At 33.2% G+C, this 20,111-nt stretch overlaps 3 protein-coding genes across 3 annotated transcripts; 1 reads left to right on the top strand and 2 right to left on the bottom strand.

Moving 5' to 3' along the window:
• Positions 1-331: 331 nt before the first annotated feature.
• LOC149902453 (splicing factor YJU2) lies at positions 332-5,217 on the bottom strand. The gene is made up of 5 exons (XM_090109778.1): positions 5,065-5,217; positions 4,772-4,984; positions 4,199-4,373; positions 3,004-3,181; positions 332-778 (listed from the first exon to the last, which is right to left on the bottom strand). The coding sequence occupies exons 1-5, from the start codon at positions 5,086-5,088 to the stop codon at positions 418-420; spliced, it is 951 nt and encodes a 316-aa protein (XP_089965904.1). The 5' UTR covers positions 5,089-5,217; the 3' UTR covers positions 332-417.
• Positions 5,218-5,763: 546 nt separating this feature from the next.
• Positions 5,764-11,870, bottom strand: LOC149902452 (uncharacterized). The gene is made up of 21 exons (XM_090110529.1): positions 11,834-11,870; positions 11,305-11,447; positions 10,976-11,029; positions 10,853-10,900; positions 10,646-10,772; positions 10,480-10,554; positions 10,060-10,400; positions 9,677-9,890; positions 9,448-9,578; positions 9,231-9,361; positions 8,947-9,094; positions 8,685-8,867; positions 8,489-8,604; positions 8,177-8,412; positions 7,951-8,087; positions 7,750-7,868; positions 7,446-7,563; positions 7,156-7,287; positions 6,883-6,999; positions 6,489-6,697; positions 5,764-5,782 (listed from the first exon to the last, which is right to left on the bottom strand). The coding sequence occupies exons 1-21, from the start codon at positions 11,868-11,870 to the stop codon at positions 5,764-5,766; spliced, it is 2,835 nt and encodes a 944-aa protein (XP_089966655.1).
• A 1,407-nt stretch (positions 11,871-13,277) lies between these two features.
• Positions 13,278-20,109, top strand: LOC149902451 (uncharacterized). Its single transcript, XM_090110204.1, has 20 exons — positions 13,278-13,302; positions 13,442-13,545; positions 13,876-13,947; positions 14,140-14,247; positions 14,825-14,923; positions 15,374-15,430; positions 15,581-15,680; positions 15,788-15,891; positions 16,261-16,432; positions 16,716-16,861; positions 16,965-17,095; positions 17,168-17,318; positions 17,511-17,693; positions 17,773-17,888; positions 17,971-18,218; positions 18,352-18,467; positions 18,534-18,655; positions 18,727-18,838; positions 18,910-19,149; positions 19,370-20,109. Exons 1-20 carry the CDS (start codon positions 13,278-13,280, stop codon positions 20,087-20,089), a joined length of 3,126 nt encoding a protein of 1,041 aa, XP_089966330.1. The 3' UTR covers positions 20,090-20,109.
• Positions 20,110-20,111: the final 2 nt, after the last annotated feature.

The following is a 20,111-nucleotide window of genomic DNA, read 5'->3' as shown; positions in this document are numbered from 1 at the left end:
TAAATTAGAAATAACTTTAACAAATAGACATTTTCAATAAGTCAATACTTATGGAAGAAAATATAAGAAATAAAACTAGTACTTATCACGGAACCATTATAAAATTGACAAAAGAAAAAAAAATGAAAGCATGTTCTAAACGAAATATAGTACACAAAGTAGTCAAGTATTTAAATCATATCTATATGTACCTATTAAAAGCGTTATTTCAATGTAGCCTATGGTCAATACTTTCTTGGTCAATAATTCAAATCTTTTTAGCAACAACCATAAGAATCGGAGCAGTAATTATGTCACATGAAAATAAAAAACCCAACATATGTAACATAATCATTATATTTGCTTTTATTTGTACTCCAATTAGACCACATAAAACCTACATACAGAGTCAATGTAAGAAAACATGTAAATGATAACTCACTGTGAATCACTGTCACTGCCTGAATAATCAGCTAATAGCGATAGTCCAGAAGGCTTTGCTTGCTCACTATCTTTACTATTTCCACTATTAGAACAATTTGACGAACCTTGTACATCTTTTTCACTGGCACTTTTACTTGTCTCTGGTTTCTTACTCCTTACTAGATTGGCTAAAGGTGTCTTCTTAGATATGACACCTATGCTTTTGTTCCAGGTTTCTTTCTTTGCAACTACTGGCTTGGGTGGTGGATCTTCTGTTTTAATATTCTTTGCAATTGGCTCATAATCTTCATCAACATCTTCGATTATTTCTTCTGACACTACTTTGTGCTTTGAAGGATTGTTGAATTTAACTGACCTGTAACAAAATTATTTTTATGTTTATTTGCTTACTAGCTTATCTGACCCACGTCACGCAGACTTCCTCTTTGTGAACTGTTAAACATGTCATTAAGTTTTTATAAATTTTAATACGAACAGAACACATTAAAAAAAAAGGGACGAAATAAATTTAAAATACAGAGGACTCCACTGGCTTCTAGGTCGAAACTCAAAACTGTCCATGAACAACAAACTCCTCATTTATAAAACAGTCCTTAAACCAATATGGACATACGGACTGCAACTTTGGGGTGCAAGCTGTAACTCTAATATAATGATAATGCAACGAGTTCAAAACTATATTCTCAAGCAATTATCAGGTGCTCCCTGGTTTCCTCACGCGGACCCGATCCGGCGCAGACGTCTTATTGGGCGTCGTCGCCGTGTTGCGGCCGCTTTACACGGTCGCAACGTGCCTCCTTGACGAAGGGCGCCGGGCGGTGGAACGGGGAATGTAATCCATCGTCCGGTGCGGTGAGGCGGCTTGAGACGTGTTCCGCTCATGCCGCCAACGGGAGGGAAGAGCAGGCAAACTACCTTTCCTGTTCTTGGCTTGCGCCTGGCCTGGAGATGGGCTGCCGCCGAGGGGGTCGCGGAAGAATTCCAACAAATACCCGCGGCCCCATCATTAAAGCGGCTCGACGGAACACAGTGGGGTTTTAGTCGGTAAGAATCCGACATAACCCACGGCTCCTTCCCCGGGGGCCGTGGGTATCTTTGGAAGATTTCCCCACTATAAAAAAAAAAAAAAAAAAAAAAAAAAAAGGTGCTCCCTGGTTCATCAGAACAGAAGAGGTCCACACTTTCTTGAACATACCAACCATCAAAGAGGAAATATGTACGCAACATTTTTCATACAAAGTGCGATTGGGAAAACATCCAAACCCTCTTGCTACAAAACTGCTTGAACCTGAAAACGTGCGTCGTCTCAAAAAGCGACGAGACATTTTTGACTAGTCAACACTGCCGGCTACCAAGCCCGATAAAATAAAGGGTGGACTCCAATGGGAGCAGCATCCTTCCTGCCATACGCGCCTTCAACATATCCGCTTATAGTCTAGCGACTGATCGCAGATATAATAATAAAAAAATAAAAAAAATTTAATACGCCCCTGTGCACTGTGATGAAAAATGTGTGAATGTTTACTATGTTTGTAAGGTCTGCTTCAATCAACTTAAGCTAACATTTCAATAAGTTAATATTAATAGGAATCTTATAAAACCTATAATTTTTATTTATAAGAAAATGAATAGGTATTTTCAGCTTAATACTGATATTATAAATTATGCGAAAATGTTGTTTATTTGTCTTTTTTTCAGTTTGCAACAGAGCAATTTTATGATGTATTTTCTAGAAAACTTAGAGAATTATAAGGTAATATTATAAATGCGAAAGTAACTCTGTCTGTCTGTCTGTTACTCAATCACGCCTAAACTACTGAACCAATTTGCATGAACTTTGGTATGGAGATATTTTGATACCCGAGAAAGGACATAGGCTACCTTTTATTGCGAAATATGTACCACGGGCGAAGCCGGGGCGGACCTCTAGTAGATATATATAGATATTAGTATAGATATTTAATTTAACTGAATTGATATTGATATTATAATATTCTAGAAGAATAGTTAAAAAGTTTACTCCACTAAATAAAAAAAAAGGAGAGAAGGAAACATGTTGTTGATGGTCCTAAAACTGACATCAAAAATCAAAATTCCAGCTACTTCTGAGGTTTTATAAAATTGTTGACTACACTACATTACATTAATCTTTTAAATTATTCAGTGAAGAAATTCAATATTTGATCGAAAAAATAATTTACATACAGCAATATACATACATATATGTATTATAATATTCTTAAAAATTCCTATCTTATTGTATATAGTAGTAGCTATATGTTTTTATTTAACCTTTTTGAATATTGGATATTTCATTTTAGTTATTAATTATTATAGAGACAAAGATAGGACAGATATACATAGTTAATATAATTAAATATTGTCCTGATAACCAGTTTTAACATAAAAAGTCTAGTAAATTATTGCTTATTGATATTAATAATTATGGATAGTAATTCAAGTTTCCTTAAGTACATATTATGCCATTAATTATTGTCATGTTTTGTGCTATGCTTAGAATATACTCTTAAGACACTTTCATACGAAATATACTTTAAGTAGAATTTTTGAATTTCTTACTTTATAAATTCATTATCTTCTTGTTCCTCGCGCGCCTTTCTTTGTTCTGCTGTTTCTGGTTGGAATTGCTTCAGCATTCCCTCATAATCCACCGTTCTTTGTCTACGATTTAGCTCTTTGAGTTCTTCAAGACTCTCCAACAATTCAATTTCTTGCCTTGACTGTTCTGTTCTGTATTCTGGAATGTGACAAAAAAATTATATATTGCACAAACTTTATAATTAGAAAGTTGTAAAATTATTCATTTTAGGAAATATGAAGATCATAGGTCAATAAAAAATCATAAATTAAGGTATTGCTTCATTAATATAAAGGTAAAAAAATTAACTGAGTTAAAAGATAATATCAAAGATCTCTAATGCTCTAAATTTACTTGACCCATCGGAACTTTTATTAAAGGTTATTTATTCAATTTATTCACTTATGTTTGTTATGATATACAGTGGATTTCGGTTATAACGACGGCGGAGGGACCACTTTAATGTTGTCGCTATATCCGGAGGTCTCTATATCCGAAATAATAAAAAATCACGTACATTATGTATATATACATACGTAGTTATTTATTTATCACTTATTTATATTATACAAGGCTTTTATTAAAAAAACGAGTTATAGTGCACTGCGTTTAGACTTTTGTGCACGCTGTAAGGTATATTCCATTTTCATAATTCCCTCTACATCTAAATTATTACTGGCTTCTCCAAATAAACAGTACTTTTTGAGCGTTGTAATAGCACATAATGCATCTCTAATTGTTGGAATCTCGTTTACATTGCAATCCTCTTCTTCATAATTTTAACTTCATGCACGTGCTAAGTAATCCTACACAGAAACAAATCACTTGACCATCTGCGAATGTAAACAAAAGATTCTTATCCTTTGTTTACATTCCTACATAATACAAGCTTAATAGTTAAAGTTGATGAATGAGTCTTTGCGCCTTTGCTGACTCCGTCTCAATATCCGCAATGAATTTCTAGGAATCTGTCCCAAATAGTTCATAAAAACAAGTCGTTATACCCGAATTAGGCGTTATATCCGGAGTCGCTATTGCCGAATGGATTTATACGAAAGTATGCTTCAAATTCTAGGGACGTAAGTTCGACGTCGCTATAACCGAAAGGTCGTTACAACCGAGGTCGTTATTAATGAAATCCACTGTACTTTCTTTTATCATATTATAATGTAATACCTAATAATTTCATGGGATTATTAGCTTCTTCTTCCTTCTGTTCCTCTTCTTCTCTTTTAGCTTGTTCTTCAGCCAATTTCAATGCCATGAAATTTCTGGTCGCACCCGCTTCTATTTCATAATCTGTATTTTTGGGATCTGTCTTGAACGATATTTCTTGTAGACACCGTGTACACTGTAACGTTTTATTAATATATTTCTAGTAAAGATGTTTAATATGAAAAAGTGAGCGGGAGAAGGATAAATAAAATGTAACAAAAAGGCAAATCTAAAATTGGTAAAATACAAAAACAATAAAAATTATTATTATTACTTCAGATTTAATGTCCTCCTTTAGGGTCCTCCTGACACAGGTTTTTGTAAACTTACTAGGAGGACTCATCCACTTTCTGTATTTGAAAATTGTGTGTATGAAATAAATTTATTTTTCATTTTCATTTTTTCAATGTGAAAACGGGGGATCCAATCTCCAACCTGTGAGATAATCCAAACGATTGAAGGCTCCTGAAAATATCAGTGTGCCAAAATAATTGAACCTAGATAAAAATGCCCGCATGATACCTAGGTACTTACTTTAATATAAAATCTGTATATCCTGATACCCAAGTAATCTTCGTTTTCCACGTCTTCCTTTCGGGCGTTAAATTTCTTTCCCTTATAAATGTACTCTCCACAAGTGGCACATCGCATATTAAATGGAGCCATCAATCTTACGGTATATTGTCGGTTTTTCGCTAATTTCATGCGAGGGATTTTAGACGGATCGAAATCCGGGGGATAATATTTCTGAAATTGAGAAATAAGCAAAATATTATATAGAGAATGGCAACAATGTTACATACATAACTTAGAACAAAAGTACTTACATTTAAAACTTTTCTTTCCGACATTTTAGCTGATTAAATTGTTATTCTTATATAGGAATTCTGATTGACTAAGTAATAAGTAAAATATTTTATACGCTTTGCAGACGTAGTTTCACCAAACACAACACATTACACAACACGATGTTTGATAATTATTAAATGTCAATTGTCAACTGCCATCATTGTATGTCACGTCAGTCATGTCAAACTCGGAAACATAACTTAATTACCCACCTAAAAAATGACCGAAATGCCACATTTATATTTTTTTAAAGTGATTTAAATTACTAGCCATCTAATAATAATATAAAAATAAAATAAATATTTTATCATTAGTCTCATTCCAAATCCCAATGTCAATATTTTGAGGAAATAATTTTTATCTATTATTAGCGAGATTATTAGTAAAAAAATTCACGGAAGTACATAGTTAAGTAAGATCCCATAGTATTTTATAGAAAAAAAAAAAATGTTCTGTTCGCGCCTCGCGGTTCTCAGATAAAAAGTGAATAATATGCAACGGGAGACAGTTCATGAGGAATTTAAGGCCTTCAATTATTTCCTAATGTTATCATAATTAAATTTTTATTCAGAAAATTACATTCTAATTTACAAAACACCCAAAAAGTACGACAAAAGTAAGACAGTAACACAAATTTTCACGGATTATTTATTTTTCAAAAACTTGTTCATCTCATTTCAAAAGAAGACGAACCTCCTGAAAAGAAGAAAACAAAGGTTAGTGATGGGACTCGTTTAACTTAATTCTTCAGTTTTGGTCTAAGATCTGAATATAGGTCGACCTTCACCGACGTGATAATAAAATGAGCCCAAATATATAATACATTTTTAATAGACTACATTTATTATAAAATTGGTCTCATTCTATTATCACGCCGGTGAAGGTCGACCTATGTTCGGATCTTCTAGTATTGCACGCCTCATAAGCGAAGCGTTGAGGTGGGTACTACTGTCACTTCGCGCAAAACATCTGATTTTTCAAACTTAAAATGTCTTTATGTATCATACATTGCACTTGTAAGATAATACATATTTTAAATTTTGTATTTACTTGTAAAGGCCTATAGGCCTATTCAAACTATAGCGGTATCCGCTAGCGCCGTGGGTACTGGGTACCGATCGGCTGTTCGCTACCGCACTCGAATCGGTATGCGAATAGTCTTTATAATATAGGTAGTACGTAAGAGATAATCCCGTATCCATCGGGATACCGCTACCCACGGCGGTAACGGATACCGCTGTTATTTGAATAGGCCTTAAAATATCATACTACAAGAACACACTACTCCGTACTCGAGTAGTTTGCCACTAAAGTCTTATTTGTATTACCTTCTATAGCAAAAGCACCCTAAGAATACACACGATTATAGTAACAAAACAATATTATTAAACACATTATGTACTTGTCTTTCCTATTGCCCCCTGCGGCAAGCTCATGCTCAAGCGCAGCAATCTTTTCCTCGTGCCGGGTCCGCTGCGCCTGAGCCCGCCGCTGCTGTTCTTCAAGAGCCAGCACGATCTTCTCGAGCCGATGGATCTGTTGCTGTTTTGTTTCTAGAGTCGAGAACAGCTCTTGAATCTCGTCAGCCTTGGCTGCGATCTGCTTGTTCACCTGTTTTGTAAGAATTATTATTATCGAACATTAGCTGTTACGGTAATAATAAAACCGAGTGTGCATTTGTAAATAAAACAATATTTATAATATTTTGTTAAGGTTTCATTTTCTTATTTATGAATTACCCTTTTTGTAATACAAAGATCGAAAAATAAATATTGAAAAAAAAACGCGATTCTCACATCGTCTACAATTTTCATTCGATGCTCCAAATCTTGTTGTAAAGCGGCAAGCTCACGACTCTGCTCCGTTTCCTTGTTCTTCAGCATGTTGATTAATTCTTCTCGGATCTGTGATACCTACTCGTTAATTAAAATCATTCCATAAAAATATAAAAAATATCGTTTTAATATTTCGGATTTCCAATGGCATGATTTGATGTAAAAAATAGAAGCAGGTTTTTATTCAACAAAAATTTTTCATAAATTTAGTTAAATAAATTGTCATAAAATAACCTTGATGACTCTTGCCTGTGCACGAGATGTTTTGTCCTGTTGTTCGAGTTGCTGCTCTTTTTGTGCCAACATTTCTGATAATTCCTCATTGCGGTGAACTGCGTCAAGGAGACCCATCTTCAAACTCATTATCTGTATTCATATAAAATATATTTTGACTATGTAGGACTATGTAGGTATGTAGGTAAAACAAAGAGAGGGTTTTTAAGCCATGCACTTTTTATACTCTACATTTTTTTTGTATATAAAAAATAGGCATCCAAAATTATTATAACAATCATAACTTATACCTCTTGTTGTAAATCTTGATAACTGATACCATTGGGTGTCTCTTGACAGTTCGCGATGGCACGATTGTGAGCTTGCAAATCTCGCACGTATTGTTCGTACTGTATTACTTTTTGTTCACTAGAAAACATACAATTAAAAATAAACTCTTTAAAGGGTCAAATAGCAGCAGTTTTATAAATCTACGTAGAATGCAATCTCATCAATGCCTTTTAATAAATTTTAGTTGCGAATTTAAAATTTAAATCACAACTGTAAATGCAGAATTATGCATGTTTCACTTATTATTATTAATTAACCACTCACTTAAGTTTAATATTTTTTGTTAGATCTCGAAGCTGTGTTTGCATTTTGCTAATTATCTCTTCTTTTCCCAGTAATTCAGCAGCCAGTTTCTGTTGAAGACCCATTTTGTTCTCCGGTTCCTTAGGATGATGAAAATATTGTTATAATCCATAGGCATACATATTTGTAAATATTTTAATTAATAGGATAAATAATATTTACATTCATTTTAGTAAGCGTTTCTAGGAAACGAACTTTTTCTTTTTTAGATGCTGTTACTTCTTCTTCAGCTAAGCGTAACGTGTCTTTGGTCGCCTGTAGTTCCGCCCACAAATCCATTTCTCTCTCCGTTGGAAAATCTATTATCAAATTGGAAATGATTATTGCGACGGACAACAAAAATACTACGACCTACTTAAATATAGCTTTTATCATAATGGTAATTTACCAGGGTTCGGTCTACTATTTTCAAGTTCAGTTATTTTTGATTTAAGTTCTTCTATGGTATTTTGACTTTCTGCTAGTGAGTTTCTAAGCTCGCTGTTAAGTTCTGCTTCTCTTTGAGAAGATTCCCGCTCAGCTTCTAATGTAAGATTTAAATCTTTTAATTTATTATTAAGATCTTGTATAGCTGATTTATGCTGAGATGTCATGTTCTTGATTTGCTCTGTTAAATCAGCGACCCTGAAAAGAAAAAATCATGTCAAAAATAATATTAAACATAATTTTGTTATTAAAAATTGTATATTTAAAGTATTACTCGGCCTGAAGAGCGTCTCGTTGCTGTGCCAAATGATTGCTCGCCACTTCACCTGTCTTTAGTGATTCCTTTAACTTTCTTGCTCTTGCCTCGAGTTGTACTTCTCGTTGGCGGCTCTGTTTTGAAAAAAAAAATTAGCTGCTTCTAAAGCAAAATAAGACGTACTTAAATTTACCATACATTTAGATATTTTTACCTGATCTTCTAGACTTTTAACGGTGCCAGTAAGGCTGGCAATGCTTGCTTCAGCTTCACGCAACTGCCGATCCATTTTAGAAACTCTCAAACGTGTCTGTCGCAATTGGGATTCAGTTGTAGCGAGCTTCTCTTTTATCAATCCTTTCGCAGCCCGCTCATCCTCTAGTTCTTTACGTGTTTCCTTTAATGCATGTTATATTCAAAATATTATACACATATTTTAACATAATTATATGAACATAATATTATGCTTATATTACCTCCAGGATTTTTGCTGTTTCGGTGTCATTACTTGTCTCGTCACTTCTGGATGCGGTTCGTTCTTCCAAATCCTGTCGTAGGCGCGCTACTTCTCTTACTAAGGATTCACCAACAGATAATAGAGTAGCCCTTTCTCGACATGCACGTCTATCAAAAAAATTTACCTTTCATCAACATATGATATGTATCTAGTGATTTAAATTATTTGTCTTATTCATTAAATTAAATCTAATAATTGAAGTAAGTATTTAATTATTTTTCATAAAGTACAATATATGGTTACTTTGAAAGTACTGTGATGGTGTTGACTGCTTCGTCAGCACGAGATTTTAAATCACGAAGTGCTTCGCACATTTGTAGCCCCTGATTATTGTAGAGAGCAATTCTGTCCAAAGCATTGTTGTCAACTTCTTGCTAAAAATTTGAACTTATTAAATTTTGCTCTTTATTTTATTAATAGTGGGTAAAAACTCCCATATAATATAAATTGCAATATATACCTCTTTCTCTAAGTATTCTTTCATCCAGTCAATCAATTCCTGTCGCGCCGTAAATGCTTTCAAACACAAATCCGCAAAACAAGCTGGTATATTGAGAGCTTTACTTTCAACATCGGTTAACGTTTCTTCATCTATGCATAAGAAAACAAAATGAAATATCTTATGTTAGTTGAATTGAGGCAGAGCATTTTATGAACAGAAATAATTAGGTAGGTATATTTTAACTTACCTATCGAAACACTTGTATTGAACAGTTCAACGGCGCCATCAGTAATTGAAGGATTAGCAGCACTTCGACAGAGCTGGGTTATTTCATCAGCCGTCCAATCAGCGACATTGAACAATACCAATTTAGACACTCCTTCTCCACCAGCAGATATACCCTCATTTATCATACGCTCACGTAAATTTCGCAAGATGTCAAACAGTTCTAATAGGGCTTGCTAAAAATGTTACCAAATGTGATCTCGTTAGTGAAATTGGGTTCTTTAAAGAATGTTAAAAGATGTTTACTATTAACCTAAGTACTGTGATCTACAACCGAATTGATTGATTTATTTTCTTACGTGAATTCAATAAGATAAAGCATACTTTAACAATGCATTTCCATACTTGTTTTAAATCCAGTTCTTTCTTCATGCGATGAAATTGCTTTTGTTTCGCAGCATACGTAGCCTTGATATCATCCTCTTTAGCGGGTAATTTCGAAAGACTGTACGCTATTGGAGTCGTTGGTCGGGCTGGTGCAAGCTTTGATGGTGTTTTTGGTCGCATTGGTGTAGCCTTTTGTGGGGTATTGGGGCGGCTGTATGGAGTGTTGTTCCGTTGTGCTGACGTAGCGGGCGTGGTTGGCCGGCTTGGTAGACGAGGAGTTTGCGGACGGCTGGATACGGTATTTGGCGTTTGAGGAAGACTTGGTACAGGCGTTTGAGGACGCGATATTTCTTCGCTTTCTGGATAATTAAATAATACGCTATACTGATTACTACATGATCACGAGTAGATTGACCAAAAAAGTTAAAAGATATTTACCACTTGTAAGCAGGAGCTTTTCAGGATCTAACGTAATGGAGCTATTGTAATTTTCATCAATGCTTCTCAGGATATCTGTCAAAGTGGGGTAAGGGTAAAAAAGTATGATCTAAAAATAATAAGGACTTTATTCATTTGAATTGAATTGAATTTTAATTATACATACCAATATCACTTCTGTCAAGGTTATTTTGAACGTCTTCTGTTGTAATTTCTTTGATTTTATCTTGCAATGCAACTTCTTCAATCTGTCCTTCTACTACTTCCGAAACTGGTTCCTTATTATGTAGAAACTATAAAAATATTATTTGCCGTCAATAATTGTACCTACTTATGATAACTATCAGGAATCTAACGGTTAAAAAATACTCACAAAAATGTCCGAATCCGCTACAGCTTCTGGTTCACGGGCTTTATTTACCTGGAAAAGAATATGTAAACTTAATACTTATTTTATCATTATTTCTACATAAATAATAATTTTGTATGTACCTACCTGAATTTCGGTTTTTGAATCTGATTTACCACTGCGTTGAATAGCGGTTTTTATCTGAAATATAAGGATCTTATTCTTACACTGTAATTATAAAAAAAAATATATAAAGAAATGGTAGCTGCAGTGTTTCATATATGCACACAGCAGGAACTTCATATAAGTATATACACTCACACTTGACAAAACAAACTATGAAATTGTTGATATAATATGTATCTACGTACGCACAATAATATTAAGAAAATCATACAGAAAAATAAATAATGTTTATTTTCATCATTTTTGCACGCTTTGCGTGTTCGTTCATATTTTTAAGATTTCGTAAAAACCTTAGACGCAGCGGGAGATGGCGGGACCCTGGCTGGAGAGAGCCGTTGGGAGTTCGGCAGAGCAAGATTTCTATTGGTAGCATTGCGAGCTGCTCGCGCGGCTGACGCAACCGTTTGTCTGGGCATGATACGTGACGCTGCATCTGTACAAAAAGACAATAAGGAATACAAAAAATATCTCTTAAAAACCGCACACGGAGAAAGGAAACATTTCAACTTCATGACATTTACAACTTTTTGTCAAGTTAATTTTAAATTTTAATGAAATTGTACGACTGGGAAAGAAAGGACAACAAATAAAACCAATAAATATTAGTATGCTGCTAAACCACAATATTCTGGATGACCTAATTTGAATCATGACATAACCACTTTATATTATACCGTAGAAAGTATTTATATACCTACATATGTAACTTTGTATGTAACATTAAAGTTCGGGAATTATACTTAATTAATCGGCTCTAGGTATGGAAGCGCTTCAAATTTCTACACCTCATACGTGATTTCATACTGAAATAATACTTACGAGGCTTATCTTTTATGGATTTCACTGAAGTAGACATAGTTAATTCATCTGTAAAAGGCCAAAATGTAGGCAAAACTACAAAATTAATTTAGATAATACAATTTACAAAACCGTGAGGCGTAAACCTGCAAGAAAATGTCTATGTCATTTTTCAATTCTGATTTTAAACTTGACATAAGCTTTATATATTATTAAATTGAGACCTCCTTGCACGAATGTTTAAGTTTGTGTGTACCATGTAGGTCAAATGTAGGTACTTATTGCGGAAGAATTTTCGCAACCACCTTCTGTATTCTCTTAATATTTTATTCCTTACTCTAAGAACACAATACGTCTTAATAGGTCTTATTAAAAAGATAAAACAGAAAAATAAAGTGCACTTCATCTTCACATTCAGGGAATGCAATCTCGCGAGATTGAGCATCGGACGAAATTGTCGAGATCTCGCGAGATTGATTTTCATAATCTCGCGAGATCTCGCCAATTTCGAGATCTCGCGAGATTGGTAGTTCAGAGTATCAATTTTTGCAAATAATTTCACTAATAAAATAGATATAGAACTCCCGGGACATTGAAAGAAAAATAACCATAGGTATTTTGAAATCAACATTTATTTTTACGAAGTCCAAAAGATTAATTAACAAAAATAATAGAATTTGAGTTGAGATCAATCAAATCAAAGGCTCATTTCGCCAAACTTAAAAGAGAAATAGAATATAAAGTGAAAACCAAATAAAAACAATCAAATTAGGAACATTAGCAACATCTCGCTATACAATTATTCACAAACTGTTTTGGAAGTAGCTTCTTAGAAAGCACAACGTATTTAAGGTATCGTCACCTAACCTACACCTTATTTTGCAGGCTAGATAGCCAGCCGCTGAGAATGCCCTTTCAGATTCCACACTTGTTGGTACTATAGTTGTGAGGCAGTTATCAGCGAACTGCAAAAGTTCTCCTTTAGACCCCCCGGACTCGTATCGATTCATTTCCTTCTTCAACAATTGGTCCAGCGAAATATTTGCTTTTCTAGGGTCTTTGCAGGCAGTTATTCTTAATCTCGCTAATCTCGCGAGATCTCGCCCATTTTTAGGCCGAGATTAATCTCGCAGAAAAGGGCCGAGATCTCGCGAGATCTGAGATTGCATTCCCTATATCACATACGTACGGGGCGCCATACCATCTTGATAAATAAATACCACCGGCGCTGGATTTACCTCCCATTTTATTGCTATTTAGGCTATTTTAATAATTCCCATAAATTAAAAAATTCTTAGCAAAACTCTTTGATCTAAGAAAGGACTTAGCTTTCTTCTTTGACGTATTATAACGTCATTGTAACATTTTTTTATTTTTGAATTCGTTGTTGATTTTATGTTTGTTAAAATTTCTGTTATGTCGATTTTTAATTGAAAATTTAAAATTATGTTTTAGACCCTTAGGTATGTCTGGAGATCTTCAAACACAAGGTGAATAATATGTGAATAATAAACAATTTTCTAAGATTAGACTATTGGCTATTTACAAACATAACGCTCGTATCTACAAGTTGGCTAGTAGTAGCAGAAATAACATTTTGAACAAGGGGTATTTAAAATGACATTTCAGATGTGCACACGAATCAACAGAAATCTCGAATACCACAGCGTCTTCCAGCGGGACGTCAGCGTTTCCAGCTTAGATCTAAAGCTAACACCAATGTTGATCCGATAGTATGTATAATGTATCATATCAAATATGTTTTTAATAGTTTTGGTAATCGCAGTATGTTAATGTATGGGTGGTTTGGACTTTGGTATACCTATGGTTTTTAGACGGCATTGTGTTTCAATATAGGAGCTTTTGTAGATAGATTATAATATACCTACCTACTACTTAGTACAATTGCCAGGATTACATAAATAAATAAGTCATTAATAGACATTTTGAAGTATTCCTTTAAATGAATAAAGCATCATGTATCTTTCCGGATCCTCTACGAGTGGTGTTTGATTTGTATTAAATCATAATATTATATATCGTCTTTTTATTTTTATTTACAGAAAAATAAGTTGGAAACGGCACACCAACCTCGTTTCAACGCGAGAAGCTCACCGCGACCCCGTTCAGGTGAAGTGAGTATAAGTATCATATCCATTAATTAAGGAATCTATTGTTTGGTTGCTTTTTCCAGCTTTTAAACAAGGTTGTATTTAATAATGTTTATTACATAATATTATTATTACGAGAATATCACTGTACCACAAGTTTAGTTACGTAAAATTGTACAAAATATTGGAAAAAAATAATTGCTTCATATTATATAGCAAGCTCGACCGAAGTCTGCTAACCGAGTGAAGGAAGAAATTAATCAAGTTTTACAAAGTCAACCTGCACAGCGAATGGTGCGCGTCATGGAAACGGATACGCAAAAGGTGAAAGAGCTTATATTATTTGCAGAGTTCTAATGATGAAAAATGACTGGCTGAATCACTATGATATGCTATTAAGCTCTAAAAATGCACCAAGGCAGGTAGAAGGAAAAAAAGAGAGACATAAGCAATGAGCACGCAGTATGTATCCGAAATTTCAGAACGAAGTGGCTACTACGGATATGTCGGATTAGAGTGCAAAATGTCAGTAGTTTTAGTTTGAAGAGATTTTGCCTAACCCATATCATACCCGTGCGTAATGGGCTCGATAATAATGATAACTATGAGACACTAAAGAATATATGTATGTAATTATAGAGGAGAGCCCTTATAGTTGATTAAGGAAACCCCCATAAATAAAACAATAATTAAGCAATCTATGAAACATTTAAAAACTTTTTCAATAACATCCACTTAAATTCAAGGATTATTATTTACAATAAATAACATATGTATAATACGGTGTATGCTATTTAACAATCCATCACGTAAATTAGTTCCGGACTGTATGACGGCTGAAACAACATAACATAGTAAACAATACAATTGTGACAATAATAAATATGTGGCTATTTTTCAGAAAATATTACCAACAAGGCGGAACGTTAATGACCGTCAGAAATTTGATGTGCCACCGGCTTATAGATCACCAAGGACCATAACAGTACCTGTAAAACAGGTGAAAAGAAAATAAAAACATTTATGAGATATTTTCAGAAGTCTTTAATGATTCACCCTACATTTTTATGGCCAGTTTTTTTTCTAATTATCTACTTTCAGTTAAATAATCAAAGTACAATAGTTAAACATGTATGTAATATTATATTCAAATTAATAATTAATCTTCGTATTATTTTTGCAATTGCAACATGTTACGAGTTTTATTGTGTGTTATTGTAAGTAGTGCAATGAAAATTAATCGCAATTTCTTTCCCACTTCCTCAAAAACAAACGAGGCCATTTCCATCGTTTCTAAGAAAATGCTATGAATTTGTTATAGGTACGTAAGCCAGTTAGTGAAAATGTGAAAATTACTGCAAGTGCGTTCTTAGTTAAAATTTAAACTAGGAACTAACTGTTATCATCTTGGTACTTACGTAGGTGTTTGATTAAAATATTTGATTTACAGAAACAGACAGCGAGAAATCCGTATAACAATAAAACTTGTTCAATACTTCCGGATCAGGTATGTCAGTATCTACATTGTATTCAAAAATTTTCTCATCTTAATAGCTTATTCAAGTGGTTAAATAAAAGTATCAAATTTTTCCTTCCTTAAATAATTATTATTCATTGGTTCAGAACAGGATTTTAATGTTTTTTGATTGAATATTAGGAAACAATTAAAAGATGTGAAGAATTGGAGGCGCAAGATGATTTCGGATATCTATACGACTTATACGATTCGAATGAAACTTTTACGGAAAACGACGAGGGTTCGATTTTTTCTATCATTGAATTATTTTGAATAATATTTATTTAAATATACAGTGGTTTAAATATGATTTAATAGTCTATTATAAAACGTATAATTTTTTTTTAGAATCGATTACAACACGAAGTGAAAAAGTAGTGCAGCTACAAATGAATTGGCAAGAGAAACTAGCTCAGTTTGAGAAGATGAAACGCGAATTAAACGATCGACAGGTTATGTTATTGTCTTGTATCTAGAGCTTAATTTTTATGATGAAAATTATTAGAAAATTTATTTAATTAATGAGTAAGTTTCGGGTTAGATCCTGGAGGTGGATATTAAAAAGCGGTCGTTTGAAATACCCATCAGATGACATCATAAACTTATTTGTTAATAAAGTTTAGGGGAAAATCTTTACCTTTTACCAAATAGCGGTAAACGGTAAATAAAATAGCCTATGTCACTCAGCAATAATGTAGCTTTCAGGCTTCAGCTAGTGAAATATTGTTTCAAATCGGTCCAGTAGTTTTGGGACCTAAAGACACAATCAAAACATTCCTCTTTATAATAATAGTTTCAATAAAGGTAAATTTAAATTATAGAATACAATATTGCAAATGTACGCAACACTTCGTGGAATGCAACAGCAACTCTCCAAACTGGGGCAGAAGGCGTCGCTGCCAACAACGGAAAACTTGAAAGTGATGAATGTGTCCAATATGTCTCCGGCACAATTGTTGCAACTTTGCGAAGAGTCAAAACGGATTAAAGATGGTTGGAGTCATTTTACTTTACAGATAGATTTTATATATACCTACTAGCTATGTAAATAATGTATTTCTATAGCTCATGCGTTATTCTGATGTAGAACCTATATTACTGTAAAGTTAAATTCAAACCCGTCCAGTAGTTATTTTTTGTGATAGAGAAACAAACACATATACCTACGACCATCCTCGCACACTTTCTCATTTATAATATTAGTAGGATTTGACCAAGAGAATTCATTATCCCAGCCAGGATATTTACGCACGATATTATTATTAACTAATTTCAGATACTCTATCAGCAAAACAATCACTGCCAATCGATGTAAATAGACTAAATAATATTCCCATGAAATTAGTTACGACTTGCGAACAAATATTGGCTCATCAGAAAGACTTGACGAGTTGGTTTAAAAACTTAATAACACAGGAAAAGGTTAGTTTAAAGAAGGTTCTAACTTCATATACAAAAGGAAGCAAAGTCAATGAATATAACAATGAAAATATTTCACGTATAACGTATAATTTTATAACTGTAGGAGTGCAGCATAAGCTTATTATCAAAGAAACTGATGGAATTTAACTCAGAAAATGAAATGCTTAATGGTTTGTTGCATACTGGTCAAAACGAATTTCTGAAGGAGTCGGGTGAAATTATGGAATTCTTGAGGTAAATTACAATTTTTGTACTTTATATATTTGCATAAGTACATAATTTCTAACGATATTACTAACTTTATAGGAAATGCATAAATGAAACAATGCCTCTTCAGTTGCGAAATGAACAGTTGACGTACGAAATATCGGACTTAAACTCGAAAATCATCGATCTTCGTAAACAACTGCACACTGCGGAGCAACTTAAATCTCAAAATCATAGAGCTAAGATTGAGGTAAGATTTAAATACAATCTTTCAAAGAGATAAGTTTAAAAAAATATCTATCTTCCTATTAGAATGATCGTAAATAGGGAATTAACGCGTAGTCCGAGTCTAAAATCAATATTTTGTAAAAAAAAAAGCTTTAATCAAAGCAAAAGGCAAGACAATTTTTTTGTACAAAACTAAACCATAAATAATATTCAGGAATTGGAAAAAGAATTAAAGGAAGAGAAAATGGAGCGTGCTTCATTACGTAAACGTTTGACACATTGTAATTGTGAGGTCAAGATGGAAAAAGAAAAGTCAACTAATTTGGATGCTGCTTTAAAACAAGCACGGATTCAAACAAGAAATCTGGATCGAACCGTATTGCAACTGCAAGAACAGGTTTTAATCTTAATAAAATTAAAATAAAATTAGTTATCTTATTTTAACTACTCTAATATTGTTTTATTTCAAATCCCAGAATGAACGACTCCAATCTGACTTCGATACGGAATTGAATAAATTAAACGAATCAATTAAGGAGAATACTGCTCATTTAGAAGAAATCGCTGATGCTCGAGAAAAACTACAATCGGAGTAAGTTTCATTCATCATTTTTATAAATGTTGAGAAATTTCAATATAGTTAGCATGGCTAAACTTTATATTTTCCTGAGTAGAAAAGAAGATTTGGAAAAACGCCTTGAAGAACTATCAACACATTACACAGAATCACTATGTAATTTGAAACATGAATTGAATAACAAAATAACACTTCTGATAGAAGCTGAGAAAAAATATAATATAGAGATGGATGAAAATAAACGTTTGAAAGAAATAGTTGAGACTCAGTGCGCTCAACTTGTGGAAGCTGAACTGCGTTATAAAGATTTGTGTCAGAAGTTACAAGAATTTGAAACGCAAATCAGTAAGTGTTATTTCAATACTTATTAGTTATTCGTATATCTATAAAATTGATATAATAAGTACATGTAGTCTCTCTTATTTGAAAGTTGTTTGTTAAACTTATGGAGAAAATTATTTTCGCTATATTGATACAGGTGAACGTGATAAAAAGTTAGAATCTGTAGAAGGTGAACTATTAAGAATGAAATCAGAAAATGAGCACTGCCAAAATCGCTTAATGGAACAAGGAGACACAATCAAAGAATTTGAGGTAAGATTTTTCATTATAAAAGATCACTCGCATAATTGTTTGTAAGTAATCTATTTATGTTTCTAGGGAAAATTTAAGGAGTCTCGATTGATTGAAGAGAGATTGAGAAATGATCTTATAAATAAAGAAGATTGCATAGTTACATTAGAGAAGAAGAAATGCCATTTAGAAAATTTGCTACGTGACAGGTTCGTGAATATATTTTTATAGGATGTAAATAGAGAATAGTCTGAATGCTTTATTATTATTCTTATTTTAGCGATTCAAAAATGGAGCTTTATGAAGAACAGTTATCATCTCTTAAAACCCACATTTTACAATTACAAGAGTGCTTTGGTGAATACGAAAATATGAATGATCTTCGCGAAATGGTATGAATCCCGAAAATTCATTTCTAATTATTAACAGTTAAAAAATATGAAAATAACTATTTTTATTTCAGCTAAATCTACATAAGAATAAAGTGCAAGAAATGACACGCAAAAACAATGAACTTGCTGAAACACTGCAAAGGCGAAATATTGATTTGGAAGTACACTTGGAAACAATTGCACGTCAGGAACATGCACTCAAACAAAATGAGGAAATTATTAAAGTACTGTCGCAAAAGGAGGAAGAGCAAGCTAATATCATAAAATTATTGCGGAACAACCTCGAAATTAGGTCTCAAAAGGATTCGGAGGTGAATTTTCATTGGTTATTTTTTTACAGTCAAAACGTAAGCCTAAACATAAGCCCTTCAGAAATAACGTATCTTTCATAGCTGTTTAGTAGATTTTGATATTAGAGAAAGAAGAGAGAAAAACAAATATTTCCCTTTCAGTGTCGTTTCAGTGTCTGCACAAATCAATATGATTAGTGCAGACACTTAAATAAATAGCTAATTGTCAATTTAATTTCAGTTAAATAGTCAAATAACAGAGAAAAATGAAGAAATTAATGTACTAATTAATAGTTTAGAGACCAGAAAGGGACAAATATCACAATTAGAAAAGATAATTTTAACTTTAGAAGAGCAAATCCGGGAAATTAGTCAGCAAAAACGAAATAATGATGAGAAGATCAATATACTAGAGCAGCAAAATCAAGAATATAAGTCGTATATGGACGATAGAAACAATAATGAGAGTCGAGCAAAAAATTTGGACACTTTATTTGAAATCCTTGAAGATGAGTTAGGAAATTCGTTCGAACAACAGTATAATATTAAAGGTGACGGTAGAAATAATTTTACAAGCAAGCACATGGAACAGCAGCTTAAACAAGAATATACCCCAAAGCAGAAGTTATTTGAAACAGAGTATGCAAAGAACGGTCCAAATGTCGACGTAAACCATTTTGATAACAAACCTGTTAATTATAAGAAAGTCAAGAAAGAAAATATGAGTCGGAAAAAAGCAACTCAGTTAGAAACCCTAAAATGGATATCGGGTTGCGATAATTGTTTTGTACCGACTCTACCTTCAAGGAAAAATACATTTGCGCCTCCTATTCGTGAGGCAGTTACAGTAGGACATTCAAAAGACAAATATGTAACTCGCAATCTGCCGCTTTTTGTGCCAAATAATTTTCAAGATGACAGGCAATATAAAATGCTTAAACTAGCTAGTCATAGAATGTAATCTGTATGGTCATCGTCCATTT

This window comes from Colias eurytheme, chromosome 15 (assembly GCF_061535395.1).
Source record: "Colias eurytheme isolate Ceu_HAF_F1 chromosome 15, ilColEury1 Martin Lab GWU primary, whole genome shotgun sequence".
Classification (NCBI taxonomy): Eukaryota; Metazoa; Arthropoda; class Insecta; order Lepidoptera; family Pieridae; genus Colias; species Colias eurytheme.
Note: the sequence above shows the minus strand (reverse complement) of the source record. Positions and strands in the feature narration are given on the sequence as shown.